The sequence below is a fragment of the Solea senegalensis genome, linkage group LG11, assembly GCF_019176455.1.
Source record: "Solea senegalensis isolate Sse05_10M linkage group LG11, IFAPA_SoseM_1, whole genome shotgun sequence".
Classification (NCBI taxonomy): Eukaryota; Metazoa; Chordata; class Actinopteri; order Pleuronectiformes; family Soleidae; genus Solea; species Solea senegalensis.
Genome location: NC_058031.1, coordinates 7617355 through 7643578, shown reverse-complemented (window position 1 = coordinate 7643578; position 26224 = coordinate 7617355). Strand labels below are relative to the sequence as shown.

Here is a 26224-nt window from a genome sequence, read left to right as displayed (position 1 = left end):
TTAGATTCTGTGTTCATCGGTTCCTTTTCTGAATACTTGGCCGTAAATCCAAGCCACAAGGCTGGGTGTGGCGGCATTTTATGACTTAAAAGTAATGGGTGGGCCTACTCGGGTAGTTGAATCTCATTGGTCGGAGAAGTCCTCTAAAACAGCAGTACCTGAATCAGGTAGAGAAAACAGTCAGACAGGACACAGATAGCACCTTGTCGGCTTCTTGAAGTCTGCTTTAAACCGTTTGGTTGCTTGAGTCGAGCTGTGCTAAGGGAGTCGTTGGGACATTAAAGGAACAAATTAGGTGAGTAACTCATTTTAGGTGAGATAAGGCGAGGAACATGCACAAAAAATGTTAAGAGTCTAATCCAGAAAAGCAGATCTTGTTACTGAAGTTTGTATTAGTATTTTAAAATGATGACATCAGTTTCAGAAATCCTGTGCCGAGAGACAGCATTTGTGTTAACATTCTGCAACAAATATCAACATTTCCAAGTGTGGGATAGAAGCATCTGTGTAGGAAAAGTGTCACAAAGCTTCAGGTGTAGAGGGAGGGAGGGGGTGGGGGGAGTGAGCAAAGTGTCCATTTGGTGTTCCGTTTCCCCAGGAGTGGGACTCGAGGCTCCAGGGAGGGCTGTGGTGGCATTGCATCACTGATAAGCAGACAGTCATTCAGCTCAGGCCTGTGATAACGTGCCAGAGCCCAGGATTTCAACAGCGAGCCTGAAACCCTGGAGCCACAGAGCAGGACAGGCCCAGTCTCGCTCAGACTCCGACTCCAACTCAAGAAAAGGGGAGAGGCCGTCATCCAGTTGCAGCTGCATTCAAACGCCACCCCCCCTCAACCTCGGAGGCTTCCTCATAAATCACACCGTCTCAGTGGAGACGCACTCTGCACCAGGTGCCTCCATTCTGTGCCTTAATAGTAAAGCTTAAGGCTCTCCTTAATGTAACTTTCACTCAGTGGTCCTACAAAGAATATACAAAGCTGTGTATTTTTTGGTCATGTAAATTGTACATGTGTGTGTGTTTCACCTCAGACATCAACTGCAAGAATATTCCATGTGTTCTATCCTTCATTCCACCGGAGTCTGTATCCACTGTCAGCCAGATTTCAGTGGTGTGAAGTGTATGAGACATGGGGATATGGCTTCACACGCTACACGCCGCTTTACGCACATAATAAGTCAGACAAGTCAACCTTGTACTTTCAATGATGGAAACTTTTTTATTGTTTATCCGTGCTTCTGTGCTTCGTTTTTTTTCTTGTGATCTACAGATGAAAAACGATTTGTATCTGTAAGGACATGCTGTGATGTGAATAAATATTGTGACCTTGTGAATAAATATTGCGACCTTGTGCCCACTTGTTTGTGCGTCGTTGTTGTTGTTTTTGCTACAAATGCAACATTTCAACTCATTACAGAGCCATTATACCATCCACTCCCTACTTTCTGTAGCTCTCAGCCTCAGAGCATTTGTTTTTTTCCTCCAGTAGCCAACACGGGAGATTTTGAGACTCAGCCCACACAAACAACCTTTACTGTCTGGCAAATGAAGCTTACTAACAATTTAAAACATGCCCTCTCTGATGCCTACACACTTATATCATTGAACATGTTTCTCCATGCCGGAGAGATGCACATCAAAGAGAAAGTCTAACATAATGGGATGCTGTTTTACTTTTCTACACTTGGATGCTATGTTTTCATTTTCTACTCTACTACTCATTTTGGATACGAGTGATACTAAATCCATACAGAGGATAGACTTAAATGTCATTGAAAAGCTCTGTGTCAATAACTGCAGGCTATTTATACCAGATCTGGTATGAATAAAGCCTTATTTATTTATTTATTTTTTAAAAGTTCAATAGAATTTTCAGTAAAAAAAAAAAACACAGCGTTGCATGTGGAGGTTCGTGAGGCTTTCACTGCCATGCAGGGTCTGTTTTGTCACCCCCACTGTCACGGCTCACTCACACCACGAATTCTCGACCGTTTGTCAGATTTGAAGGTAATAGGTGTATATTATTTATGTTTGCACAGCTTTAGCTGACATGACGTCTGCAGCACAACACTCAGACGAGAGGACACAGGTGAGATGCGGTTGCATCAGCAGCCAACATGGAGCAAATCAAGTGCAACATGTGAGAATGTGCTGATTCCTCTGTTCTCTTGTGTTCACTTGTGAGTTGTTGATTACTCGGTTTCTATTCTCCGCAGCTGAAATATGACAGTTTCATGTCAGCTAAACAGCCATCGCTAATTAAGAGAACAATTGTTGAGCCGAAGTGTTTAGTGTCAGCACCATGTTTTTGTCATCTGTAATTTGCACTTCTCCGTATAGCCATGTCACCTATGAATATGCTTGGTTTTGTGGCCATGATCTGTGCTATTTCAGGTCTTTTTGTTACTCATTATTGCCAGCTCGTCTTCTCTATGCTCGGTAGCAGAAGACATTTGGTGGAAATAAATCAAACGGAGAATATAGTGTAGGTGATGATGAATAAAGGGTGCGAGGACTTTCTGTTTCAACCCGTCGCCCAAAGAAAAGAAAAACATTTTCCAGCATCTGGAGCGACTATCACCACAGAGAAACAACCCACGAGAGACACTTCTTCATTTGTAGGTTTATACTTATCATCACATGTCACTCAAGACCTCTGGCTTATTAATAGATGTCTTACTGTGAAACATCTTTGTCTTCCTAGTAGCCATAAATAAAAAGTGATATGGACAAAAAAACAGCCAATGAGTGGTGCTGCCGTACTGTAAAAAATGTGACTAATCATACACCAAATGAATTGTTTACATTCTGGTTCAAGTGCTTTTGGGGGTGAAGCTTAGACAAGAGGGCCAATCATGTGCCCCTGAATGGCTGTCAATCACCAATATGAATTTCCAGCATTTTTTTATTTGCTCAATTAAAGCAGAGCCCATCAACAAGGCACCGCACTTCTTCTTTGTTAGTATTGTTGCTCATCGCCTGGGTGATTTTAAATTAATCTTTATTGGCAATTTTCAATATAAACTGGATGGTCTATATTTACTGATATTTACTACATTTCTTTATCTACTGTCTATCGTCCTGCTGCAAAACAAACACCAATTGTGAAGAGTCAAGATTAGCAATTTCAACATACCAACAAGTCCTATCCAATTGAAACATAACTATCCTTAGGTCTACTACCCATAGGTCATTTTTGACCTATGTCAATCACACCAAAAGTACAATACTTGAACCGCTCAGTGGACTTGATGACGACACACATGGTACCAGATTGCTGTGATTTATACTACCACTAGGGGGCCCCTTTTTAAAAAAAATTCTTTTACCTGGGATGTTATTCCAGCATTCTGCATATGACCATCCCCATTTTGAAAACAGAACAAAGGTTCATGTTGCCTGCAACTATTTGTCTATTGTGTGAACATCCATCCATCTTCTACCACTTTATCCTCCACAGCAGGGTGTCGGCAGTCCATCACAGGACCACACACATAGACTAACAACCATCCACACCAGGGGCGGGCAATTATTTTCCCCAAGGGGCCACATGAGAAACACAAAAATAATGTTGAGCCAATTAGAATTAATTTTAATTTAATTTTATCTCTTTCATCTAAAAAAGCATTATTGTTATGGTGTAAATTTGGCAGCATTTAAACACACAATAAACACAATTACTAACCATAAAAATATCAAATTACTGCACTATATATTGACAGATGCAGATACATGCATCCATACGTCAGGCTTTTCAAAGTAAAAGCCACACAGTTGTATTGCATACGCAGCATAAATACTTGTTTGTCTGTGTTTATGACTGTCATACCGCGGGCCAGACAGGGATGCCCAAAGGGCCGTATGTGGCCCACGGGCCGTAAGTTGCCCAGGTCTGATTTAGAGTGTCCAATTGACCTAATTCCCACATTGCATGTTTTTGGTTTTTGGACTGTGGTAGAAAGCCAGAGAACCCAGAGAAAACCCACACACACATGGGAAGAAGATTTAAACGCTATTGTGTGAACATCACTTACAAAATTGACATCATGTTCTACTGAAGACGTGAAATTAGTGATTGAGACTGACCTACGCTTCACTCAAACTAGAAATACATCCATTTTCATACACGGGCTATGGCTTGACAAATAGCACAGGTCATTTATTTACTCTTTCATTGTGGGTTGGAATGAAACAACAGAATCTTTTTTTTAATCATAATCAAAGACCGGGGGGGTCAATATCATGGAGAAGAGACAAGAGCTCTCAGTGACAAAGACAAGACAACAACCTGTCCCTGTGAGTCCATCATGACACCTGTCTGTTTTCCACCATGCAGCATATTGACAAAATCAACAGAGAAGAAACTGGATAGAGAAAAGAACTCCTGCTTAATGTGGCACTGAATAATAGAACGATTTTTGTGTGAGGCCACAGTGCAGTGCTGTTGATAGCAGCAAATCTCATGAGCAAACATCCCAGCGCACCCTCTGACAAAATGGAAATTTGAACAAACCCCCTTTTTCCAAAATTGGTTTATTTCGGTCAAGACGACCTCCTCCAGACTTTAACAACAGTGTGTAATTGTTTCATTACTTTGAGATTTGTTTTAATTGGTGCTTCAGAAGTGGCATATTTTGCAGACTGCCAGACTCTGACATGTGTTGCAGTCCAGCGTGCACACAGCTCCACAGCCGAGTGGTGTCTTGTAGAGGGAGGTGTAAATGATCTGACAGAGGACTCAGTGGAGCTGACACCAGCCACAGAACAAACCATCTGCTCCTTTCATCAGCTGCTTTAGAGGGGGAAAAAAAGACAAGAAGAGGATGGGTTGACATGAGTTATGAGAGGGCGCTTTGATGAAGAAAAAAAAACACTTTTCCGATGCAGAATGTGGCAATTATCATGCACTTGATTGCTGTTCTGAAGAGATCTACTCATATGTGGAAACCTGAGTGGTTCGTTTTGTTTCATTCTGAATTAAAGGACAGCAGTTGGCTTCCCTGCCAAAACGAATTATGTTCGTGGCAAGAAAACAACAATTAAATTCAAATTCGTAGCCTTTCGTAGCATGTAATGCATACGCCTGTAGTACTTGAAGTGACAGAGGTGTGACGGAGTGCCTTCACGTTGGCTTTATGGTGAAGAACATCAACGGAAACCTGAAGACCTGAACCTGAAGCACTACGTGGAGAGTAATGCTTCCCATTGGTTCAGTCAGATGCAAAACGCCAGTAAATGAACGTCAGAGTATCGAGAAAAGACAACATGTGGTTGTTAAAAACAATCCCATTCATTTCATGATGACACAGAATGGACACAATAGGTGGTCAAATAAATGGAGAGGAGAGTTCTGATGTATTAAAGCCAAAATATCTTGGGGTCTAGATGTCAAGAGGAGATTTTTGGGTTATCCCTCTGGAGGCTGCCTGAATGACAAATTATGTAATGTTTCACTGAACCATGAATCTATTAAGTGTTATGATGAGATGCCAGATTAGATTTGGGGGCCGTGGGCGTACTTCCAACTCATTACTTCTCAACATCAACCCTCTCACTGTTTGAGGAGTGTTTCCCAGGACACCTTGGAATTCAAAAATGTAATTATCACCTGACCATTTTTTAATAAATCCTCCTGGGTCTTTCAGTCAAGTTAAAACTTGCAGAAAAAAGAATCATTTTATGATTCAAAGTGTGTCATGATTGTGTCTGTGGGTTTTAGTAAAGAATCTGACATGGCAGGACTTGGATCACAATGTAGTTTTCTCTCTCGTACGGTTTCCTGCGAGGTTGTGGAGGCACCTTGCTAGAAGGTTCCTTATCCTCCTTGTCATCATCTGCATCTCCAATAGAAAACTGCAGAGCTGTGACATGAGGATGCAGCATCTCGAATGACAAGCAGTTTCACTTTTGCAATTGTTTAATTATTAATATTGTTCTGCAGATATGTGTTTTTTTCATGCAAGGTTTTAAAAGCTGAAATCATCCAGCCACTGGATGTCCACAGGAAAACAAATGCATATACAACTACACCACGACTAATTGTGTGTTTCAGATAAAGCAATTCGACTTGCCAGTGGGCAGATGGGTGGTGTGTGACAGATGCACCGGAACCCAGCCCTCACACCAAAGGTTGTTCTGGGGTATCTGCGATAGTGATGCCGCTTTCCATTTCCCCTCCAAGTGACGGCAAAGTGCCCGTCTGGCATCGAAGAACAACTAATTATCCAGCCTGACGCCTGCTTCCCCGGGAGCCTGCCGATACCTCCACAGGCAGCCAGTCCAAAGGACTAATAACAATGACAATGCTAGCGGACTGTGGAGCACTCTTGGGTGTGATGGCAGTTTCTGGTGGGCGAAGAAGAACAAGAAGAAGACGACAAACAGAAAACACAGAGCTATATCTTTAGAAGGTGTGAAGTCAGGATTGTCAGGCTGAAACAGCGTGTGATGCTGCAGCAAAGTTGGTCTGGAAAACGTCACTGGAAAGGAAACAGAATAACAAAAATGTCCATATGACAAGATTCAAATGAACTCCAAGCGTTCATTGCGAAAGCCATTCGATGGCGATGTGGGTATATCTATGAAACCCTGCCGAGGCCGACAGATTCCTAATAACAGTAATAATAATGCAGTTATAATAGCACGGCACTCGCTGGAGTACTTCCTAGCTTCTTGTTCTCACTTTCTTTCACTATCCCTACTTTTATTCTTCATAATTAAACTAATTACTTCATTATACAAATCTGGCCTAATGTGCTTCAGGAGGCAGACAGCTTGGATTAACAGCGGCACTAAGCAACAATTACAGACAATTAGTTCATAAATCAACATTTAAACAAATTATAATACCGAGCGTAACCATGTGAGCAGTGATCCATGAGGCCAAAGGGCAAGGATTAGAGTTTTGACAAACTAACTAAATAACGACCTAAATATTATTTTATATCAGTACAATTTTCTCATAGACTGACATGTATTATTTATGTATTTATTTATTTGAGTAGGGGCATTCAAATGAATGGACATCACTGTGTAAATATGACAGATTATAGCCAGTGGCTAATTTAAATCTGTAGTCATGACAGTAACAACAACGTCAACAAAGAAGGAGAAGCAGCACAGCCTGTGTGCCGGGTAACAAAGACAAACTACAAACAATACAAAGTAATGTGCCGGGATTTTATACACATTTCTGGCTTCCAAAGCAAAAACCAATAACATGTAGTTACACCGTACTGTAACTGCTTGTCTTTGGACAACATTGTGTTTCACCTTCATCAGTAAACCTCCCAGGTGGCACAGCAGAGCTCTTCATGACAAAACTTCCCCTGTCCTTCATTTTCCCTGCTGGTTCTTAGGATGTTGCAGGTGCTGACTATGACAGGTGCACCTGCTGTGGGCTCACCTGTGTTTCTGTATCCAGCGGAGAGGAAAGCCAGAGTTGTGTATGCCTGAATAACTGTGAGAAACAACACGCTACATGGATGCATGGATATGACACTCCTTAGCACAGCCAAGCTCCCACCAGTAGGCTTCTCTCGGTTAATAAAGGAAAGTGTAGAAGCGCGCTGCATGATTGTGGGACTGTGCAGTACAGTGCACAATTGCATATTCTATTAAGCGGCCTGATCATCAATTTGATCCTGGGAGATCCATTTGATTCACAGAGAACCAGAGTTGGCAAAATGTTCATTCCGAGGCATTCTCATGCAAAGGGCTGAAGCAATCACAGGCGTCATGGATGAATGAAGAAAGAGCCTGACATGAAATTGACATTTACAGCAATGGGGGGGAAAAAACCAATGTGTGAGGATATGGTTTCCAGGCATATCCATTCTCATGTAAAGTAGCGCTTTCTCCTTTCCTTTATTTCGCGATGATTTCTTTGGGTTATTTAATAGTTGGTGGAGCAGCCGCTTATTCTCCGAGGAGGGCACATCTGTCTGTTGTCATTGGCTCGGCTCAGCGTGGGGAGTCAAGTGTTTGTCTGGATGAGAATGTAGATGGACGGGATGTGATGCGTGCCAAGGGGCGGCTCAGACAGAGGAGCTGTGTCCTTGATGTGCTGAGGCTGAGTGTTCTGCGCGGCGGCCTCCCGGGTGTGCTTAGTGTCACTAAAGGCTTTAACTCCCCCCTCCCTCCCCCACCTCCCCTCCACCACCACCACCACCACACCCACCCTCCATTTGCATCTTCATTCATCTACAGAGCCGATGAGGTGCTGCAATCCCCACTCAACCATCACTCTCCGTTTGCTCAATATATATGGATCACAGGAAACAAGATCACAGCAGCAGCTCTTTTAAAGTCATACTTTCTGTTTTAATCGCCTCAGCTCCAGCTCTCACAACTTTGTCTTTCATGGTATCCTCTGGGGGAACTAGAGACTTCTTCAAAGTTTTTTGGTGCTCATCAGACAAGGGCAGGTTAGTGGGGGTTACAGATACAGCCACAGTGCCATCCTCTGGTCGGTGCAGGTCATTACAGCACACCATCAACCTGACTGGAGTCATTTTTAATGGCTCCACTTAGCAGTTGATCTAAATGGCAATGACAAACCTCACAACATTTGTTAAATACTTTTATGGAGTGTAATGAAATATATGTGTCACGAGTAGTACTTTTACTTTTATACAATTCATTACCTATATTTTCTAACCTGCTGTATAATGTGTATTGTTTATATGTCCATTGTTTTATTGATTAACTGAAGAGTGGTTGTGGAGGAGCAGTAACGAGGAGAGAAATGAGTGGACTGCCGTATAATGTGGTGCAGTTAGAAAGCCACTTGTAGAGCAGGAATCGCCAAGTGTCGGTGTTATCACAACAATAGACAAACGTGTCGTGCTAATGTAATATTTTGGGCACTCGTGCATGGAAATGTAAAAGATTTAAGTTCAGACAAATGAAAACATAACAAATGAGAACTCAATTCCCAGCTCTGTCCCTAGTCTACATGCTGATGTGTTATTTCCAAGCAGGTATAGCTGAAGTTTAATCATCCAGTCAAAACAAATGAACACAAAGAGAGAGGATTTAACTTAAAACACATCCCCACAACCAAGTCTTTCTTTGGACAAGTGTCCTTCTCATTTGCTGCATCGAATGACTGGAACTTATTATTAAAAAAAAACAAAAAAAACATTGAAAGTCACCTTTTATCTCTGTCTGCTTTTAAAGGCAATTCTTAATGACACTGTTCTTAAGTTAACAAATATTAAATGTACATGTGTGTTACTGTTTAATGTGTTTGATGAGTGTGTCTTTTGTTTTCTCCCTCTTCCCTTCCGACTGTGTAAATATGAATTTGTTCTTACTGTTTTTGCCTGATAAAATAAAGGTTAAATAAAATTACATTTAAAAAAAAAAAAGTCTCTACTTCACTTAGCTCTCAATAAACAAAGTCTGTCCTCTGCAGTGGCATTAAACCTGCCGGGCTCTGGGTCTACAGTAAAGGTAATGTCCCTGAAGTTAAAGGTGTGCACATAAAGATCTCTGTCTTAACTACAGAGCATTGATTACATTCTTCTCTGTACAGCTTCTCCTTTGTGAGACAATGAGTTTGCAATGTTTTATATAATCTATATATGAACATACCTCATAGTCTCCCTAATATCACAACACAGGCTGTAAAATTAATGAAATATAACAAACATTTCAACTCACTGGCCCGAGGATAGTGATGCAAGATGGTTGGCCAGTCTGATCCTCAAATGTACATTCAAAGCCAGAGTATGTTACTTTTATAATATCACATATGATATGGGCATGCTGTGTTGAAATTCAACCAGTGCATATCACAGTTAACAGTGAATTAAACTCAATGACTTCACAAGACACAAGGATAAAAGGACTAATCAATGTTTATAATATCTGTTGTCCCTGAATGCAACATCACACCACACTCACTGTTCAAACTCCAGGTAATAAGCCTCGGGTCATTCATGCATCTAATTAATTTAATTAATTCAGCTGTAATTTAAAAGAGTTCATAAAAAAACAATCCCCACCACAGTGGCATCCACGGTGATTAAAGATGAGTCATGATAAAGAAGCAGACAAAAGTGAAAGAGTTTTGGATAACGGCCGTCTGTTTGTGTGTCAGATAAAATCCTGTTGTTTTTTTTTCCCTCTCCTCTGAGAAAAGATGTTTTTCACAGGACATTAAACAACAAGAGAGTGAAGCAAACTGCTCTGAAAAATGTTTTCTCTCACGTTCATGTCCATCAATTTGTCCTCTCATTTCCCCCCTTTGTAAACACTGTGTTTTAGTTTTAATGGAGGCTGGAGAACTGCGCGGGGCATCTTCATGTCGCGCTCGCCAGAAAAGATAATATGCAAATGTGTGTGTATAATGACTCTGATATATTATGGAGCTGATGCAGAGGTTAATTTAACTAATGCGTGTGCAGTTAATCAGCTCAGCCTGCTCAATCTAAAAGACATTTGAAGACACTCAGACACAGCTGGTTCTTTGTACCTCCGGTTATTAATGGCGAGTGTCAGCATGTAAAGATGCAGCTGGAGTGTAACAAATGGCTCGTGTAGACTTTTAAAGGTGATGTATGTAAAATATGTACGAGAGCAACCTTCAGTGTTTCAAATGGTTATTACAGAGCCAATTGGAATCATCGCAGGAGCACATTTGCCCCATTTTCTAAAAACATTTTCTGCATTTATAGCTGTCATTACATCAGAGATGTCTTACCTTAGAAGTATTTGGTAAATGTTTTCAGTAACAGACCATAAAAACATTTATGCATGTTAAATATCTACAGAGAAAGAGAGAGTTACCTAACCAGTTATCATATTTGTACGACAATTTTACCATTTGTCGGATTAATAATTCCAATAATCCCATAATGTACGATATTTTGACCCCTTCATTACACGGCTTACAAGTTCATTCATGAGCAAACACAAACAGGATACGGATCCAGCGAATACATCCTGCGCTTGTTTATACCTCTACACAGCCAAAACAATCCACAACAGCGCGTAGTGACTCACAACTCAGGGGATTATTTTAAGGTAAAACTGCGTTATAGGCTATAATATGCAAATTGGGTGCGTATGATCATTTTGCTTAAAAGAATACTTCACTGATTTGCATTTAGCTTTGTATTACCAGAATAGAGGTAGTATTATCCAAACCTCAGTTTCCTCTGAGTTGAGAAATATCTTCACTCTTTTCTTTGTTACGTGCCCACCAGTGACACTTGGTCCTGTTAGCATAACCGTTAGCAAAGATGGCGGACACTGTTTACATTCTGGGAATGAGGTCCCGTCCCCCTATGAGTGGGTCTAAAAACTGTGGAGTTTCAAGCCTTGGACCAAGTGTCACTGGTGGACACGTAACAAAAAAAGAAAAAAAATTTGACTCAGGGGAAACTGAGATTGGGAAGCACAATTTTTGAAAAATACTGCCCCTATTTTAGTACGGTAATTGCCGCTGGTACAATACCTCAATATTTTCCATTTGACAGCACTTTTCCTAACCGTTGATGCTTTCCAGAGTACCCAGACCTGCATGTCTGTCAACTTCCTTCACACTTTCAGCCAGAGATTGATAATTGAGACATTTTTGAGACAGTTACTGAGGGTCTTTAGGTTTACTATTGTTCAGTATTGTGACTCTCTGCTCACTTTGCTGGCTTTACGTATGTGCTACAAGCTGTTACTGGGTGGCACAACAGACCAGAAGACCAAACCACAACATAAACACAGTATGCATTGTTATCATTGTCACGTTATGTCCTTAATATAATAAATCTTACATACTTCTCACATACTCCATCTTTAAAATTGGTGATTTACTGTTACTATACAGTCAGTCAGTTGTATCTTCCTTGTCTTACGTGCTGACATCCAAACATAGCAATCAAGACTCTGTCAGTTTGATATAACGCTGACATTCTTGTCAGGGAGTGATATAAAGTCCTTGTCAGTAAATCAGCGCACAAACAAACAGGCAGAACCCACATGTAAGTACAGTAAGTCTGGTTCACAGCTTTTCTTCATGTCCTGCTACTTTATCAGGCGAGATTCTCAAAACTAATAAAGTAATTGTGCACAAGCTATCAAATTATGATTGTGTAATAACCGTCAACAACACCCCCGATGACACGCCGCAAAGCATCATGTGGTTTCCTCCCTCACTGCAGTGTTCTAATGAGTTCCCTCAGTGTTGCACCACACTGCGCTGTTTTGCTTTGTCTTGTTTAATTTCCCCGCTGGTACTGAACGGCTCAGTAAGGAGCTGGTATCTGCAGTCATCATACCTTAGTTTTTATCTAATAAGAAGACAGGGGAGCAAACACTACCTGCCGCTCTGTTTAATGAGTTGATGCAGTGATAAAACACTGCACTGATGACTTGCACATCTGTCCAACACGATAGCGACAAATCTGTCATTGGTGTTGATGGCATGTTCAGAGGGAAGGTCAAATTTGTCTATCTTACTGTACCATAAGCTTTATCTTTCTCTTTCAGCTTTGCTTTCTGATACTATTTATCCATAATAATTACAAAAGCATAAAAAGAATACAGACCTCTTAAAAGGTTTTCCAAAGCCCTGATTTCAAAGTCTGGCTGTTTGCGGTTCATATCATCCCATAAATGTCAAAGGCTTCTGAAATCATTAATAACGTGATTATTTTTAATGCAAAAACGGCTGCATGGAATGAAGAAGGGAAAAAAAAAAGTAATTAACTTTACAAGTTGCTGAGGAGAAAAACAGAAATGGCAAGCAGTATTTTCTTTTCGTCAGACATGGGGTCGTGGTTTAATTTAACTGTAAATAATTAACCATCGTCTAGTCAGAGATACCGACTCAATAATTTCATGCCTTAATTAATCACCAGAGAATGCTCCATTGTTGGTGCATTTAATTGCCGCCGAACTACTGGAATGCACAGCATTAATTAATAACAATTATCAGTGGTCAGATTTGCCCTCGACAGCTCTGTAAATAAACCCTGTCCAAAGACAATTTGCTGACATTGCATGATCAAGATTTATGATTGCTTGGCTGCAAAGTGGTGTGTTAATGAAGCAGCATCGAGCCCCCCAAACATAGTCCTACGAAATGCATAATATGCAGAGCACCAACTGCTGCCGCTTCATCAATGTCAAACAACCATTATTTAAATTTCCAAAAGTGGTTTTGGATGCTCTATCATTCTCATTCCCTCTCTCACAACTCTTGTAATCCCACGGCATATTTGAGGACCACGCTTGTAATAAGATTTGGGTTTGGGGCTCTTTATTAATGTGCTCAGAATTTAAATCTTGATTCTGAAAGGTCGGAGCTGAATATTGTCTGCAGGGCAGCGCTCCATAAAAATGACAGGAGCCCATGACTCACTGAGGAGATACACTCTGACACCGTGCAATTAGTCCCAACGGTGTGAAACCACTGGGCGTGTAAACAAATTTGAACACACAAATCTCTCAGTCTCAAATTTTCTCGAAAAAAAACAAAACAAAAGGGACCATGTTAATTAAAACATCATGGTCAATCAGTGTGCAAGGGGTGTAAAATTAATTTTTATGTGAACTTGCAATAAAGATTGAGAAACTAGTGCTAACAGCTTCTCATTTGAAAAATGATTTATTTCATAAGTCAGTGTAATCACCAGCTGACCTCCTCAAAGGTTTCTCTCACCACCTATAGCTTTACTGATAGGGGTCATTATTATATAACATTAAAAAGACAAATAAACGACATAAAATGTGCCATATCAGGTGAATTTCAAAAAAATGCCACAAAGAAATCACAGCTGCTTTACCCTGACAGGTCCAAGGTCTACATCAATCTGAAATCATTCAGAGTGTTTTTTATCATTATTTGGTTGCATTGAAATCAGGTTTAACTGGACCAGTTAAGGTGGAATCACAAATGTGAGGAAGCTTCTCGGAATGGAGCAGTGAGAATCAAGAATCATAAAATGGACAAAATGTTTATGTAAGGTTTTGATGTTCCCTTTTGTTGGTGATCACTTTTCACATTATGAGCCAAGCTTGCATAGTGGAGTTATAATTAGCAGCATATTCCAAAACTATTATGGGGAAACTTCATTTTGCCATTTAACACAATTCTTATGACATATTGTTGTACAATACAGACGCTTAAAGACCAGAAAGGCAGGTCAGGTCACATAATAGCTCACTATGACATTATCATTTCAATCACAGTAGTTCTAAATGTCATATTACGTCAGACCCAACTTAAGCAAAACGACCAATAGGCAAGAAAAGAAAAGAGAAGGATGAGCTGCAGGTGATTAAATATATCGTTCTCACTCGTTTCACTGTCTCACACACACTCAAAGTGACGAGAGATTTTCCCAGAGCTCCACATTAAAGCTGATGGTCATAGAAATGTTGTAATCACTTGCGGTGTCAAACTGCTACAGAGGCGACAAGTAGCAGAGGAGCAGATGTGTGCCAGAATACCTTGGGATGCATTCATGCATCACAGGCGCACCAACTCCACTGTCAGCCTGCTGCTGCTACGTTTAACACCACAGGCGTTGGTCAACATATTTGTCTTTGTTACAGTCACGCCACTGATGCAAGCGGAAACGCTTGCAGGCGTTACTTTGGTTGTTGCAGCTTTATTCTTCATTATGGAAAATGATGCATATTGTTGGTTGTTATAATGGAGGTTAAAGTACAATAAAGCCATGAGAAGTGCTGACGCTGCGTACTGCTCCTTTCATTTGTGTTTAGCCTTTGTGCACACCTTCACACCTCCACAGGGACTTTAAGCCAAACTGCTCAGCTCAGGCTGCACCTCTCAGCTGTGGCTACGCACACTCTCAGTTAATTACAGGACCACTTCTGTGGGACTGCACAGTCAGCAGGTTTCACTCTGGTTATTGTGTGTGTGTGTGTGTGGGGGGGGGCTCAAAGTTCCCCTCATTATCTGCTCACTCTGCGCTTACTTGTTGTTGTTGTTGTTGTTGGCGTCTCGTGTTGCTGGTGTGTACCACCCCCTGTCAGCGGTCTCAAGTACTGATTACTGTGCACGACAACAAAGCAAAAAGCATTTTATTTGGAGAGTTGATTGTCAGCATAAACACGGACATAAGTGTATTTTGGCAATAACATAGATTTACATAAATTACAGTGACAGTGAAGATTAGTGTTGCATTTTTTTTTTTTTGGGGAGTGTTTCTGCCGCTCATGTCTGCCACAACAATCGGCGCTCAAAACATTTCCTAAGGAAAAGAAAGAAATGGCAGGAAGAGAAAAATGATTTCATGATAGATTAAAAAAAAAAAAAACAAGTTGGCAAAGCTGTCATTATGCACTGTATCAGAATCTGAATATGCAAACAAATGCATACCTGTTCCAAATCCATCTCCTCATTCATATGAAAGTTAAGTTCCTGTCCTGTTTTCTCCACCTGCAGCCAAAAGAAAAAGAATGTGCATGTGTTCACTCATACAATAAACACTGGTGCATGAGTTTATATGTTTAATTATAACTGTAAGGACTTTAAAGAGAGTAATAAGTCATACAAGTGTGTATTCGCAGTAATTGTGAAGTGATCTTCACAGCAGTAACAGCTATTTTTGCTAAATATCTTCTTTATTACACCATTTGGAGGAAGGTGCTGGGTTTTTTTACATACCATACTAAGGAAGTGATGTACTTTCATTGAAAAATCACAGGTTTTATGGAATAAATTACTTTAAGACAGTGGACAGTTCATCATTGTTGCGCAAATGATGAGCCCGGATAACAAAGAGGTCACTGCAACACATTGAAAAAAGCTGTTTCATTGTCCAGACACATACTGTATGTGACCTGCTCTCATTAATCACCTCAATTAAAGGTCAGCTCTGCAAAGCCCGTTAGCTACATGCAGTGTAAACTAAACATGTGGCATGACCTTGTGGCAACGTTGTTGGTATTGGCACGATATTCCGTTTACCCTTGTCGAAAATCCGATAAGGCGACAAAGGCATTGTTAAAACGTGGAATTTCTTACTTAGAGAATAAATCTTGCTATTCTAGTCTCCTTAATCTCTCCAAGTGCAGCCTAAGCTTAGCGGCCCTGAGCAGCAGGTGTTTGCGTGAGATGTTGTGCAAAGGATTTGTATGATAACATTATTTTATACTGTGGGGCCTACCTTCTGGGAGTCTCGCTTCTCTTCAGAGTAGCGTTGAGCAAACAGAACGGCGTCATGAACAGAAAGGAAGAGATTACTGCGGGCAATATTGTCGTTATCAAAAGCTCCACCAGCCTCCAGTTCCTCATACACCTGGGCTACAGACAACAAATATCAAACGTGGACTTGCATACAGTGGAACTCATTTTGCCTCATATTTATTTCATAATTAAAGACAAATACAGAATTGTACTCACATATTTGCCAAGAGAAGATTACAGATTTAAAGGCTTTAAAGTTATTATCCTTTTTTTTTTTTTAATTACAATGATTCTTTTCTTTATCCCACTGGGACTTTTTGATTTTACCTTGAACACCAGCCAGGTATAACTTAATGCCCAACATCGCATAGCTGGAGTTCATCTGTGTGGGGAAATAAAAGTATGACTATAATCCCTGACCCACTTATTTCTGTAAATGCTGCAAATGAGATTCTAACCTTTATCAGTACTTTGATGCCCATTAGATCAATGAAGCAGACTCCAGCCAAGTCGAGGATTAGGGTGTGAAAGGGCACGGGCTGGGACTTCAGCGTGACCTCAGCAGGACTGGGTGGCCGCTGCTCAGACGCCTGCTCACTCAGCTCAATGTCACTGCACTGGAAGTTGACATAGCTGGTGGGAGGTTCAGGTTTGCTGGCACTGCCCTCATTCACATCAAAGTCATTTTGCAGGTCAAGCTGAGATATGGTCTAGATGAAGAGGAAATACACGCAGGAAGGAGACGGGTGTATACAGACAACCTTTGTGGTGTGTAACTGTACAAAAATTGAAAATGCTTCTCTGTGTGAGGTGTGTAACCTTCATGTTAGCCAAAGAGCTGCGCGTCCTCCTTTTCGCCACTTTGTCCTTCTTCTCCTCTTTTGCATTTTCCTTCGCTAGAAACTTCCGCCTGATAAGCAGAAGTTTCCCAGGGTCAAGTCCAGTCTAAACACAAAAAGGGCTCGGTGAACACTTTAACACATTAACACAGGGGCTAAATTTAAATGAACAGAAACAGAGGTCCTTTTTGTTCACTTTACCTTTTTGATGACCCGTTGTCGAAATATTTCAGCATTTGCAAAATAGAGTGGTGAACAGTAGTTCACTATCTTCACACCTGTTACTGGCATGACCTGTGGAGTCATTACAAAGGTATAAGATGTGTGCTAACCAACTTACTGGTAACACAGTATCCACATAGATAATGATAATTACTGTATGCTCTCTTCAGTGTAATAACATCACAGGAAAAATGTTTAAAAATCAAAATCTAATAAATATTATGGATAATCTTGGTGATTATTATAGTAATAGGATGGTATAACCAGCATACTAATGTAAGTTGTTACCAAAATGTAAAATGCTCATACCTTATTGTAAACTTTTGGGTTTTTGTAGATATCCATGTCCAAAATCGGACCCATTGCCGAACCATTACGACTGTGAAAAACATCATTCATCTAAAAATGTATTATTCTGACAAAAATATAAATGATATAATCTATTATATCTATATCAATGAACTGTTCCATTGATTTATTACGTGTTTACTTACAACTGTGTCTTGAATATCACGACCAGGATGGAAAAACCCACCCCGATCACGACTCCATAAGGCAAGCTAAGAAAAAATGTGGCCAAAAATGTCACAATCCATACAAACTGCAAGAAAAAAAGAACAAATAAGAGGCTTAAAAAGGCATTGTGTTGTGTTCCAGTTCTGCGTCCCATGAATAACTTTGACTTACACAGTCTAATTTGCTCTTCTTCCATAAGTAATAAGGATCAGACAGTTGTAGGAGTGTGTTTTTGAGGTTGACTGCAATTAAAGCTCCAAGCACAGACTGGGGAACCCCAAAAAAAAAAAAAAAAACAGAGAGAGAGGTTATTATAGGTTTTTCTTTTATCCTCTATTAAATTTTTCTGTGGAATTGTTTTTAAGGTGCTCGTATTATGCTCCTGACACCAGCTTACTTTTGGCAGTGGTTTCAGGTACGCTCCCAATGTAAGCATGGTAACCATGACAACCAGCAACACACATAGACTTGCAAACTATGAGAGGGCATAAGTGAAGGTGTTAGCATTTTGAGGTACAAGGAAGACTAAATTGAAGTCCCAGTGCACTCACCTGTGATGTTCCCCCGGCGTTGTCCACAGCCAGAGTTACAGACAGAGCGCAGCAGATCACATGGATCTTAAAGAAGGACCCGAGAAAATTACTGCAACCGAGAGCCAACATTTCCTGTAGAGGAACACGCGGGCAGTGTGTTTTTCAGAATGACTCAGGAGACAAAAACTAGCAAAATGCAGTAATTGTACCTGGTTGGGATCCACATCATAGCCGTGCTTGGCTGCCAGTGTCCTGCCCATAGCCAAGTTGATGACATAGCCCACTATTGCCAGGGAGAAAGCGACGCTCAGCATGTCTTCCCACTGACTCACTGTTGGCAGGATTGGTGCTGGGAACCTGGAAAGCAGAGAAGAGTAAATTAATCTGAATTAAATTTGCAAATTGCAAATTTCCCCATAAGGGACGAATAAAGGATGATCTTATTTTATCTTATCTTAAATTGTTTAAAAGATTAGGTTGCATGGTTCATTTTGATGAATGATGCAGCAGAAACAATATGCTGACATTTGCTTTTACCCCAAAGGGATTTTTCCCACTATGTCCATGTGATAGGTCTCAGGAAGATGCAGTGGGCCGGAGATGGCTGTTGCGACCACCACCTGTGCAGAACAGGGACATGTTAGAAAGCAACATATGACATGAACAGAATATTGCAGAATGAACTACATACAATAATGATTTCCATAGGAATGGGGAAGGGCACTTTGTGGCGGTAACGTGCACTCAGCTCCTTCACGAGGATAAGAACTGTGCCACAAACCAGAGCAAACACTAACGACGCTATGTTGGTATCGGGAAGGCCGACTATAATATCTGCAAGAGTCTGGAACAAAGAGTTAATATTACATAGTTTGCTGGTAAATCAGCGACCAAAGCCTTTTCATCTGTGTTCATTCAGAACAAGAAACGGGTCACTCACATATACAACAGCCAGCGGACCACTATAAGGTGGCACTTTGATGCCAAAGATGTACTTAAGCACCGAGATGAGGATCTGCAGTCCGGCAGCAGTCATGAAGCCTCTGATGAACGACTCTGACAAATAGATGGCAACAAACCCGAACTGCATGAAGCCAAGACCAATCTGCATCAACACAAGTAGTTTAACATTTAAGATCTAACCGTACCTTTTAGTTTAATGAAAAACATTTCCTTTTAAAGGACTGAGCCTTCAGCGGTACAAGCACCTGTATGATTGCAGTGAGACAGGCCAGAGTTCCAGATATTCCCAGGCGAACTTCATTCATCCTGTCTGTGTCCACTATTGTCGCATTAAGAGTGGCGTTGAAATGGCTGAAGTCAGACTCCGGGGCGAGCTTAAGACAAACGATTCCCACCATAATGCTGAGGACAGCGAAAGTACCTGGACATAGCAATTTAGGTGTCACATCTCTTTTCTTTGCCTCTCTGCCATCTGGTTAGAGTCAAGCTGAGTGCAGCGGATCTGCATTGTGCAGCTCTGGCAACTTATCACTGTCATCCCGTGAAGATCGCAGTAAATAAATCATTCTGATTTACCTGGGACCATCTGGTGAGCAGTGCCCATGAAGAAATATGGGATGAGGGGAAAGAAGGAAGAATAGAGGCCGTTGACAGGGGGGAGATTTGCCAGGAGGGCAAACGCCATGCCTGGAAAGAACAGAAACCTTTTTATAACTGTCAAATAAATTATAAAATAAACACTGAAGCAGCGAGAGTCAGCCAGTGTGTTATTACACAGATGGTAAAAGGAGAGGACTGACTGACCTTGGGGAACCTGAATGGTGCCAGCGCTGACCCCACTGATGACATCACACAGCAGGTTGTCTTTTGCTTTGTACTTGGGCAGCCAGCTCAGTACAGGCAGATGTCTGAGTAACAGTCCCTTCAGTCTCGGGACAGAGCATCTGACAGAGACAAATAAGAGAAACACTTTGAAACTCTCTGGTTCTCTTGTAGTTACTCTGAAAAAGCCAATGTCACTTTGTGTGGAGTCACCACTTTCTGATCACAACACAAAGCTTGTCAGTCAGACACAAGATTTGATCTTACACCACAAAAAAAAAAGTTCATCCTTACAGTAAAAACATGTCTTTCAAAGCAAATGAGGGCCATTCATTTAGATACTAAGCACAGAAAAATATCAGGCAGTTCACTGAGATAAAGGCAATTAGAAACAGATGAATATGATGCTATGTTAGATCTTTAACATGTCTAAATCAGTTGGACATGGCCACTTGATTAATCATGTGCCATTCCATTTATAAGACTCAGGGTGGATTCCTATTTTAAAAGGTGATTATTGAGCAACACTGACTTCAAGCCAGATTTTTCCCTTTTCTCTTAAAACCACATGTGGGATGGTGAACAGGAGAACAACTGTTTGAAACTAACAAGACACGTGTGCTGCTCTGTGCCAGCTCTAAGACAAGGCAATGCATGTGTTGTTCATGTTGACTCTGCTGCGTGTTGTGTAGTTTCTGTACCTGAAGAGTTTCTTTACTTTTTCTCCAACAGGGAACTGCCTGCTCTTCCTGTCAAACTCCCTGTCGAAGTCTGGCAGGTTGTACGCCGGCCTGTCGACCACATAACGCGGGCTGTCCTGGTGCATGGCTAAAGCGTGATGAAGCACAATTAAGGACATAAAAGGAAACAATCGCCAATGAGAGAATTATAAGAAATATCAAGTCATTCAAACAGTACTCATTTAACGTTATTTACCAGTTGGTAACACTTGCTAAGTTAATTTAAGGGTACAACGTAGAGTGTGTGGAAATGTGCATTTGTACAAGGTTTCAAAAAGATTTTTACAATAAATTCAACTCTACATGAACTGAGTATCAAAAAAGTATATGTATTTCTCTGATGGAGGATTTAACACAAGAGCATAGACCCTAATCTAACTAGATGCGGAACCAGCCACTGCTTGTGACATTCATAAAACAAACACAAGCTCACTAATGACTGCATGCAGAAATAAATGTTGTCATGATTTTGAAAGTTATTCTGTTTTATACTTTATAACAAAATGAAGAACGCCCACAATTAAAAACACACTAATTTCAACATTTAGATCACACATTAACTTTTTCAACAAACTTAAAAATTACTTAATACACAGTGACAATACAGTTCACTTTGTTAACGGTTCTGTTCTGCGTAATATGTAAAATTAAAGTGACATTCTAAACCAGTGCTTACCAAAAGTATATTATACAGCACATTAAATAATCAAAATGTAAGTAGCAATTAAGTGTCCACATAAATCTTACCCCTCGGCTGAAGCGAGCAGTTAAAGTCTCGAGACATTTGGCTGGGATGTGCGTCATGCTCACCTGTTTTATTTCTTATCAAGTTGCTTTAAAGACACTCTGCACCTTGTAGGTGGAGCCTGAAAAACTGAAAATCAGGAAAAACTTTCATACAACCTTGCAGGGGAACGAAGCAGATCACTTAAACTGGCAATTGTGGGGGAGCTGCAGTGTTGTACAGACCAAGCAGACATGATGCTATTAACAATAAATGCATCTTTAATAGGTTCCATTTCTATATACAGGTAGCATTCTTACATTCAGTTCAAAATCCCAACCAAAATGACAACTTTACATGTTTTATGGTAGAAGGTAGACATACGCTACAGCTGGAACTAAACCACTCACATAGCCTGGTTTAAACTTGACACAAATTATAGTAGGTGTACATGATACATACTATATAAATAGTGTATTTCAACATTAAAAAGGGTGAGACATTAATGACAGCATGTAAAACATTTGTTGTCCATTGTAACAGGATGAGTGTGCAAAACAAGGTCATCAATATCAAAGGTAAAGTGCAATTATTTAACAATTTCTTCTTTCTACACAGGAATGTGTGTGGACCCCATACAGAATACGCATGTCTCCCCCTGGTGGAACGAAAGATGAAAAGCGCTAATTCCACAGCAAAACCTTTTTTGGGGACATGATATACGGCTGCACTATTCAGATCAAATGAAACAAGAGCATAATAGTATGAATATGAATATCGTACACTTCCTTCTTAAGAGCATACATTTACTAATGTTTCAAAAAAATCTGCAATTGTGAGCGCACTTATTCAAAATAGTGGTCGACAAAATAAAAAGCACTCAAATTGCTTGCCTTATAATCAAAGGAACTAAAAACTAACTTAAGTCACTAAGACAGTGACAATTTTTAAGAAAAATGTTAATTTTGGAGAGGGACATGCCAATCATATTGGATAGTGGATTTCCTTTTACTTGTTAGGTATCAAAAATCCCCAAGATAAAATCTGTCTGATAATCTACCAACATGCCTCCAACAGTTCCAGTCTTCAGACATGTGAAATATGATTTGTAGGTCATTAAAAGTAGGAGAACAGGTTACAATATAAACACAAGACGAGTTAAGCATGAACAACAAGTGAAACTCCATGTGGTAAAGGTCAGATTACTTTTTTTTATCTAGCCACGTCTGGTTTTCCTAGTCGTTGTTACAAAAGCTCTTTGTCCCGCTCCTGCAAGCAGCCAAAATCCTTCCATCAGTCCACTCATCTATAAAATCATTCTCTCAATCCTAACTAGAAATCGCTGAGGATGCTGATATCTGCAAACTCTTGACGGTATCTGTAGGAATACAAAGATAACAGAAACGACCACTTCAGAGTCAGAAAGCTCCACACACTGGAGAGGTAGAGGCTCCTCGGGTCAGTGGGAGCTGAGGGACAGAAAAAGAAGAGTGATGACGACTTTCATTAGTAAATCAAAAATCAAAAATCATACTTGTTGCTGTGCTATTGTGAAAAATATTCTCTGACCATATTTGAATATAACAAAAGAAGGAGGGTTTACATTGCTTCCGTGTGATGGCAAGGGTGAGGAAGGTAATGAGGCCGGTCACTGCAAAAATGGAGAAGAGCACACCAACTGCGATGAAGAAGCGGAGTCCTTTGAGCCACGTGCGCCAGTAGTCCTGCAGGTACATGATGTGTGTGACCAGACACCAGAGCGCCAACACTCCTGTGACAAGAAACAAACACACAGCACAGAGACTTCATTAGAAACATCATTTATATACCACATGCATGGAGATTTCACTCTAAATTGCCCATAGATATGAGTGTGAGAGTGAATGGTTCTTTGTGTCTATGTGTTGGCCCTGCAATGGACTGGCGACCTGTCCAGGGTGTAACACTGCTTTTGCCCTATGTCAGCTGGGATTGGCACCAGCAGCCCTGCGACGCTCATGTGGAGGATAAAGCGGTAAGCAATGGATGGATGTATGATCTTAATTGTTTATCCTGTAAATTGTCCTACATTAGTAGTAACTTAACTGCTAAGCTGTGTGTTTCTGTATCACCAAACCTTAAAAACACATGTAAACATGTTAACTAACAGATAAATCGACTGGGAGTCGAGTTATTGCATGTTGATCTTAAGCCAGACCAGAGTTAGACTCAAGCTGGCCTGGACACACTGCGCATGTGCCACAGTCCCCACCCCGTTCAGAGAAGAAAACAGTGACAAATACATGGTGAAAGTCAGGTCTGTACATTTTTAAGGACTGAGAAGGAGTCCAATTCTGTCATCACTTAGAGAATTTGACATTTTTAAGTATGTTAAATGTGTGTGGAGGTAGACACACTTTATTCGATTATTTGATTTTCCAATAGTGCGTGTATACAAATTGTCAAGCAAAGTTATCTCTGGGGACACACAACTTTAACAGGCTTTTTCAGGATTAAGACCTGGATTTAGGGTTATGGTTAGTTGTGATGGTTAGGGTTGGATTTCTATATCTCAACTGGTTATGTATGGTTTGGGTTAGAAATAACGTTTTGTTTAGGCTGTCAAAATGAAATAAAATCAGTATATAGTGTGTGTGCGTCAATATAAAATGAGGAACTAAAACTAAGATAAGCAGAATGATGTGATGAAAGATAGCGAAGTGATGTATCTGGTGCTGGTGTTGTGTTGCCCCGCGTTCAGAGTTGTACATTAAAATAATCTACTGAATAACAGTGATGAAGCTCTTCTCACCTAAAGCACAGAGGTAAAAAAAACAAAACAACAAGTTTGAGTAACCATATAAAATGGCAGGTTGACACTGTTATTATGGAGAGTGACTCGGGGCCTGTGTTGAAAACAAGGCGCATGTCACGCTGAATTCCACATTATTAAAGCTGCTAATTACATTAACAGTAAACATTCACAGTTCACAGTGAACATACCAGACAGGCCTCCCATGGCCGCCGTCCATGGCTGCTGATAAGCAATATTCCAGACCAAGAAAGCGGACAGTCCAACCAGGGTTCCGAATGTAGCATATCCTATGCTAATGTAGACCCTGTTGATCCCCATTGTAACGTATAACTACGGCTACCTTTACGTTTTAAACGAACCACGGCGACAAAAGCGTAATTACAACAACACACCAGTCTTACGCCAAAGTCAATGGCTTACCGCCACATTATTATGTAATATATTTGACACTAGCGACAGGGAAACGATGAGGTGAAATTCCATCCACAACAAAACCAGAATGACGTCTTTCAAGCGCAGCACCACCGGCGTTTGAAAAAGCTAGAAACCTTTAGCAGCGGCGACGACGACGACAGTTAGGATAAAACAGCAACGGAAGAACCATCGAATATGAAAGTATGTGTTTATCTCATAGTCGCCGCAAAGATGGTTCACTGTGGCCGAGAAAACACAGCGAGGTTGACTTCCGGTCTTCTTCGATCCGCCACAAAACACATCCAAATATCTAAAATACGACGAATATATGCATCTACTTTGTCCTTATATGACATCTTACATATACAAATAGTTAGTTGCATCAGCATTGGGGAGGAAAAAGTATATGTCAGTAGGTTTTTTTTATATATTTAACGACAGTCATCTATCTCTTTTACTTCAATTATCTTTGCACCTAGGAAACTGCAGCGTAACCCAAGCAGTGCCCCAGGTGGAGGGAATGAAAACTGCGTTCTGATGTGATGCGCTTCATTCTCATCCATGAGATTTTCATTTAGCCAACAGCAGGTTATAACGAGTTCTTCAAAATCGTGTTAATGTTAGTATTGTTATACTAAATTAATCCTCAACTACTTTGATAGATTAATTAGTTTGAGAGGGCACATAAACTTACTACTACTAATATTAAACAAAAATAATTTTCGTTTCTTTGCTCCTCTCCCACACTAAACAAAATATCATTGGTTAAGAGACAAACTATACATTTAAAGACATCAGCAATCAGTATTTTACACAATTTTTGGCATTTTATGGATGGAACAAGCAATCAATTAATCAAGAAAATATTCAAAACATTAATAGAAAATTAAGATTTATTACACAGAAACTGAAGGGGGGATCCTATGTGTAAATGTATCACCTTTTCTCTTTGTGGGCATCGAGCAACCTCCTGGTCTCTATCTTCTCGTTCCTCTCTTTGTAAATTTGATGTTTTATTTTTAATCTGCTGAACTTGTACATGTGACACATACTGCATGTCTGTCTGTCCTGGGAGAGGCATCCCTCCTCTGTGGCTCTTCCTGAGGCTTTTCCCATTTCCTTCCCCTCTACAAGGGTTTTGTGGAGTTTTTCATCACTCAACGTGAGGATCGAAGGAAAGAAGGGGTCACATGCTGTACAAACTCTAAAGCCGTTTGAGGCAAATTGTGTTTATGATGTTGGGCAGGAGAATGAACATGGCACTATAGTCCCACATAAGGTCATGCAAAAATGAAATTCCCTTTGAACACATGAGTTTTTAGCAGTAAAGACAGTAATGGTTGACAATAAAGAATTTGAAACGCATAACCATAACATGAAAATAAGATTACGTCAAAGCAAAAAGTTACTTTCTTTGTAGGCTTTTCCCCCTCAGGGGTCTCCACAGCTGATCATCTTAAATTAGCTTAACTTAAAGAAAACATTATTATTTATT

At 40.4% G+C, this 26224-nt stretch overlaps 2 protein-coding genes and 1 long non-coding RNA gene across 3 annotated transcripts; 1 reads left to right on the top strand and 2 right to left on the bottom strand.

Moving 5' to 3' along the window:
- The first annotated feature begins 164 nt into the window (after nt 1–164).
- On the top strand, nt 165–1357 carry LOC122777222. The gene is made up of 2 exons (XR_006361299.1): nt 165–295; nt 599–1357. It is a non-coding gene; the product is annotated as an uncharacterized LOC122777222 (long non-coding RNA).
- A 13743-nt stretch (nt 1358–15100) lies between these two features.
- On the bottom strand, nt 15101–20883 carry LOC122777203 (solute carrier family 26 member 9-like). The gene is made up of 20 exons (XM_044038273.1): nt 20759–20883; nt 20040–20179; nt 19812–19922; nt 19481–19656; nt 19213–19377; nt 18964–19116; nt 18810–18892; nt 18482–18629; nt 18291–18404; nt 18137–18214; nt 17911–18006; nt 17718–17824; nt 17533–17602; nt 17203–17295; nt 16982–17107; nt 16621–16872; nt 16490–16544; nt 16143–16279; nt 15353–15412; nt 15101–15224 (listed from the first exon to the last, which is right to left on the bottom strand). Exons 1-20 carry the CDS (start codon nt 20881–20883, stop codon nt 15213–15215), a joined length of 2301 nt encoding a protein of 766 aa, XP_043894208.1. The 3' UTR covers nt 15101–15212.
- Nucleotides 20884–21784: 901 nt separating this feature from the next.
- Nucleotides 21785–24966, bottom strand: slc48a1a (solute carrier family 48 member 1a). The gene is made up of 3 exons (XM_044038307.1): nt 24504–24966; nt 23125–23292; nt 21785–22990 (listed from the first exon to the last, which is right to left on the bottom strand). The coding sequence occupies exons 1-3, from the start codon at nt 24631–24633 to the stop codon at nt 22854–22856; spliced, it is 435 nt and encodes a 144-aa protein (XP_043894242.1). The 5' UTR covers nt 24634–24966; the 3' UTR covers nt 21785–22853.
- Nucleotides 24967–26224: the final 1258 nt, after the last annotated feature.

Excerpts from the sequence above, each read along its gene's own strand:
- LOC122777203 (XM_044038273.1), bottom strand. The coding sequence starts at position 20,883 with ATGCACCAGGACAGCCCGCGTTATGTGGTCGACAGGCCGGCGTACAAC. Across the intron at positions 18,630-18,809 it reads GTGGGAAAAATCCCTTTGGG|GTTCCCAGCACCAATCCTGC; the intron begins GTAAAAGCAAAT and ends TCTGCTTTCCAG. Across the intron at positions 16,280-16,489 it reads ATACCTGGCTGGTGTTCAAG|CCCAGGTGTATGAGGAACTG; the intron begins GTAAAATCAAAA and ends TGTTGTCTGTAG.
- slc48a1a (XM_044038307.1), bottom strand. The coding sequence starts at position 24,633 with ATGGGGATCAACAGGGTCTACATTAGCATAGGATATGCTACATTCGGA. Across the intron at positions 23,293-24,503 it reads GGCCATGGGAGGCCTGTCTG|GAGTGTTGGCGCTCTGGTGT; the intron begins GTATGTTCACTG and ends TTCTTGTCACAG. Across the intron at positions 22,991-23,124 it reads TGCCATCACACGGAAGCAAT|CTCCCACTGACCCGAGGAGC; the intron begins GTAAACCCTCCT and ends TCTGTCCCTCAG.